Raw genomic sequence first — 4229 nt, forward strand, 5'->3', positions numbered from 1 at the left:
TGTAGAGTCATTGTGTTCTTGGACAGGCTCAGGAACTGTAGAGTCATTGTGTTCTTGGACAGGCTCAGGGACTGTAGAGTCATTGTGTTCTTGGACAGGCTCAGGGACTGTAGAGTCATTGTGTTCTTGGACAGGCTCAGGGACTGTAGAGTCATTGTGTTCTTGGACAGGCTCAGGGACTGTAGAGTCATTGTGTTCTTGGACAGGCTCAGGGACTGTAACGTCCATTGTGTTCTTGGACAGGCTCAGGGACTGTAGAGTCATTGTGTTCTTGGACAGGCTCAGGGACTGTAGAGTCATTGTGTTCTTGGACAGGCTCAGGGACTGTAGAGTCATTGTGTTCTTGGACAGGCTCAGGGACTGTAGAGTCATTGTGTTCTTGGACAGGCTCAGGGACTGTAGAGTCATTGTGTTCTTGGACAGGCTCAGGGACTGTAGAGTCATTGTGTTCTTGGACAGGCTCAGGGACTGTAACGTCCATTGTGTTCTTGGACAGGCTCAGGGACTGTAGAGTCATTGTGTTCTTGGACAGGCTCAGGGACTGTAACGTCCATTGTGTTCTTGGACAGGCTCAGGGACTGTAGAGTCATTGTGTTCTTGGACAGGCTCAGGGACTGTAGGGTCATTGTATTCTTGGACAGGCTCAGGGACTGTAGAGTCATTGTGTTCTTGGACAGGCTCAGGGACTGTAGAGTCATTGTGTTCTTGGACAGGCTCAGGGACTGTAGAGTCATTGTGTTCTTGGACAGGCTCAGGGACTGTAGAGTCATTGTGTTCTTGGACAGGCTCAGGGACTGTAGAGTCATTGTGTTCTTGGACAGGCTCAGGGACTGTAGAGTCATTGTGTTCTTGGACAGGCTCAGGGACTGTAACGTCCATTGTGTTCTTGGACAGGCTCAGGGACTGTAGAGTCATTGTGTTCTTGGACAGGCTCAGGGACTGTAGAGTCATTGTGTTCCTGGACAGGCTCAGGGACTGTAGGGTCATTGTGTTCCTGGACAGGCCCAGGGACTGTAGGGTCATTGTGTTCTTGGACAGGCTCAGGAACTGTAGAGTCATTGTGTTCTTGGACAGGCTCAGGGACTGTAGAGTCATTGTGTTCTTGGACAGGCTCAGGGACTGTAGGGTCATTGTGTTCCTGGACAGGCCCAGGGACTGTAGGGTCATTGTGTTATTGGACAGGCTCAGGGACTGTAGGGTCATTGTATTCTTGGACAGGCTCAGGAACTGTAGAGTCATTGTGTTCTTGGACAGGCTCAGGAACTGTAGAGTCATTGTGTTCTTGGACAGGCTCAGGAACTGTAGAGTCATTGTGTTCTTGGACAGGCTCAGGGACTGTAGAGTCATTGTGTTCTTGGACAGGCTCAGGGACTGTAGAGTCATTGTGTTCTTGGACAGGCTCAGGGACTGTAGAGTCATTGTGTTCTTGGACAGGCTCAGGGACTGTAGGGTCATTGTGTTCCTGGACAGGCCCAGGGACTGTAGGGTCATTGTGTTCTTGGACAGGCTCAGGAACTGTAGAGTCATTGTGTTCTTGGACAGGCTCAGGGACTGTAGAGTCATTGTGTTCTTGGACAGGCTCAGGGACTGTAGGGTCATTGTGTTCCTGGACAGGCCCAGGGACTGTAGGGTCATTGTGTTCTTGGACAGGCTCAGGGACTGTAGGGTCATTGTATTCTTGGACAGGCTCAGGAACTGTAGAGTCATTGTGTTCTTGGACAGGCTCAGGAACTGTAGAGTCATTGTGTTCTTGGACAGGCTCAGGAACTGTAGAGTCATTGTGTTCTTGGACAGGCTCAGGGACTGTAGAGTCATTGTGTTCTTGGACAGGCTCAGGGACTGTAGAGTCATTGTGTTCTTGGACAGGCTCAGGGACTGTAGAGTCATTGTGTTCTTGGACAGGCTCAGGGACTGTAGAGTCATTGTGTTCTTGGACAGGCTCAGGGACTGTAGAGTCATTGTGTTCTTGGACATGGCGATTCCACGCGAAGACGATAAGAACCAAACCTTTTTTTTAGGTATCGGCGTCCACCAGCTTACACCTCGGCGAAATCACTCTTGACGAAATGTGTACCGCGCACCTTTGTGTGTTTGGCGATGGTGAAGTTGTTAGCCACTAATCACCTTTTTTTTATATGACATCCACATCGACCGGGAAACTGGAAGCTCACAACACCCTTACATTTGGATGATATTGAACATAGAGGCACTGAACAATGTTCAATAGCAACTCCTTCGCAAGGGGGTTGGAATTTAAATGTACTCATTGCTATTAATAAAGTCAGACTTTAGCCTTTTAGCTAGCTAATGCTAATAGCTAGCTAATGCTAAAAAGCCTGATAATGCTATAAAGCCTGATAACGATAAAAAGCTAATGCTAAAAAGCCTGATAGCTAGCTAATGCTAAAAAGCCTGATAATGCTATGAAGCCTGATAATGATAAAAAGCTAATGCTAAAAAGCCTGATAGCTAGCTAATGCTAAAAGCCTGATAATGCTATAAAGCCTGATAATGATAAAAAGCTAATGCTAAAAAGCCTGATAGCTAGCTAATGCTATAAAGCCTGATAATGATAAAAAGCCTGATAATGATAAAAAGCTAATGCTAAAAATCCTGATAGCTAGCTAATGTTAAAAACAATAGCCGGAAGTACATCCCTTAGTATCAAGTGGAATGGAATGTGGGAGGAGATAAGAATCAGTACTATTCCTGGACTAATGAAGATTGACAGCACTTGTTAGTCCTGGGAAAACGGCCCTTACGTTATCCAGCTGGTAGGCACCTTAATTTGGGGAGGACGGCTCATAATAATGGCTGGAATGGAGCTAATGGAATGTAAACCATGTTGTTTGATGTGTTTGATACCATTCCACTGATTCCGCTCCAGTCATTACCACGAGCCTGTCCCCCCCAAATGAAGGTGCCACCAACCTCCTGTGTTAGACACACACACACACACACACACACACACACACACACACACACACACACACACACACACACACACACACACACACACACACATTCACCCACCCTTGTCTCTTCTTCCCGACCTTTGATTTAAACATAGGCCTGCCAAGAGAATAATGAGACTCATGCTGATAGCTTTATTTTCTCATTCCCTCTGACCTGATCTCCCTTCAAAATGTCTTTATTTTCTCATTCCCTCTGACCTGACCTCCCTTCAAAATGTCTTTATTTTCTCATTCCCTCTGACCTGACCTCCCTTCAACTGGTCTTTATTTTCTCATTCCCTCTGACCTGATCTCCCTTCAACTTGTCTCTATTTTCTCATTCCCTCTGACCTGATCTCCCTTCAACTGGTCTTTATTTTCTCATTCCCTCTGACCTGATCTCCCTTCAACTTGTCTTTATTTTCTCATTCCCTCTGACCTGATCTCCCTTCAACTTGTCTTTATTTTCTCATTCCCTCTGACCTGACCTCCCCTCAACTTGTCTTTATTTTCTCATTCCCTCTGACCTGACCTCCCGTTGACACGTCTTTATTTTCTCGTTAGCTTGGAAACCTGTCTACGTCCTGTCTCCGTCTTCCTCAAGGAATCACACTGTACATTTCCTCTGGGATATGCCACGGAAGTACATGAAATATTTTAAATCATCAAAAGTATTAACCATTACTTCCAAAGTTGTATATTACTAATTTAGAATAATTTATCCAGAAAGATCCGCTTTGTCTACTCTACACGCGTTCACAGAAGTCAAAACCCAACAACTGAAGTTCAGTGCACCACTGTACTCCTCAACCTCAAAGAGAACCATCGCATTTGAAAACTTTTCAATATTAACATGCAATTTGTTCTTTTATTTATAATCTTTTAAATTTGATACAAAATTCCATCTGCCATCTGGAGGCAAGTCTCTTCCTTATTCCAAATATAGACCCTGGTCAAAATCAGTGCACTATAAAGACGATAGGGTGCCATTTTATTGTTGCATACACCAGACAGGTTCTGTTCAACAGGGTCAGCCATAGTAGTACAGTAACCTTGGAGCAAATTAGGGTTATTAAGTGACTAGCTCAAGGGCGCATTGACATATTTTTTTTCTGAGGTTATTCAAACCGGCAACCTTTTCGGGTTTTCTGGCCCAATCCTCTAACCACTAGGCTACCAGTCAACCTATTTAGGATGCATCGTAGATGATCGAAATGAGGAGTATTCCTAGACACACGCAGCAGGAGGGCAGCCGCGACCGCAGAGAAACAAAAG

At 45.4% G+C, this 4229-nt stretch overlaps 1 protein-coding gene across 1 annotated transcript; it reads right to left on the reverse strand.

Moving 5' to 3' along the window:
• Positions 1–534: 534 nt before the first annotated feature.
• On the reverse strand, positions 535–1974 carry LOC139551375 (streptococcal hemagglutinin-like). The gene has a single exon (XM_071362860.1). It carries the CDS (start codon positions 1972–1974, stop codon positions 535–537), a length of 1440 nt encoding a protein of 479 aa, XP_071218961.1.
• Between the last annotated feature and the right edge of the window lie 2255 nt (positions 1975–4229).

Source organism: Salvelinus alpinus, chromosome 23, assembly GCF_045679555.1.
Source record: "Salvelinus alpinus chromosome 23, SLU_Salpinus.1, whole genome shotgun sequence".
Taxonomy (NCBI): domain Eukaryota; kingdom Metazoa; phylum Chordata; class Actinopteri; order Salmoniformes; family Salmonidae; genus Salvelinus; species Salvelinus alpinus.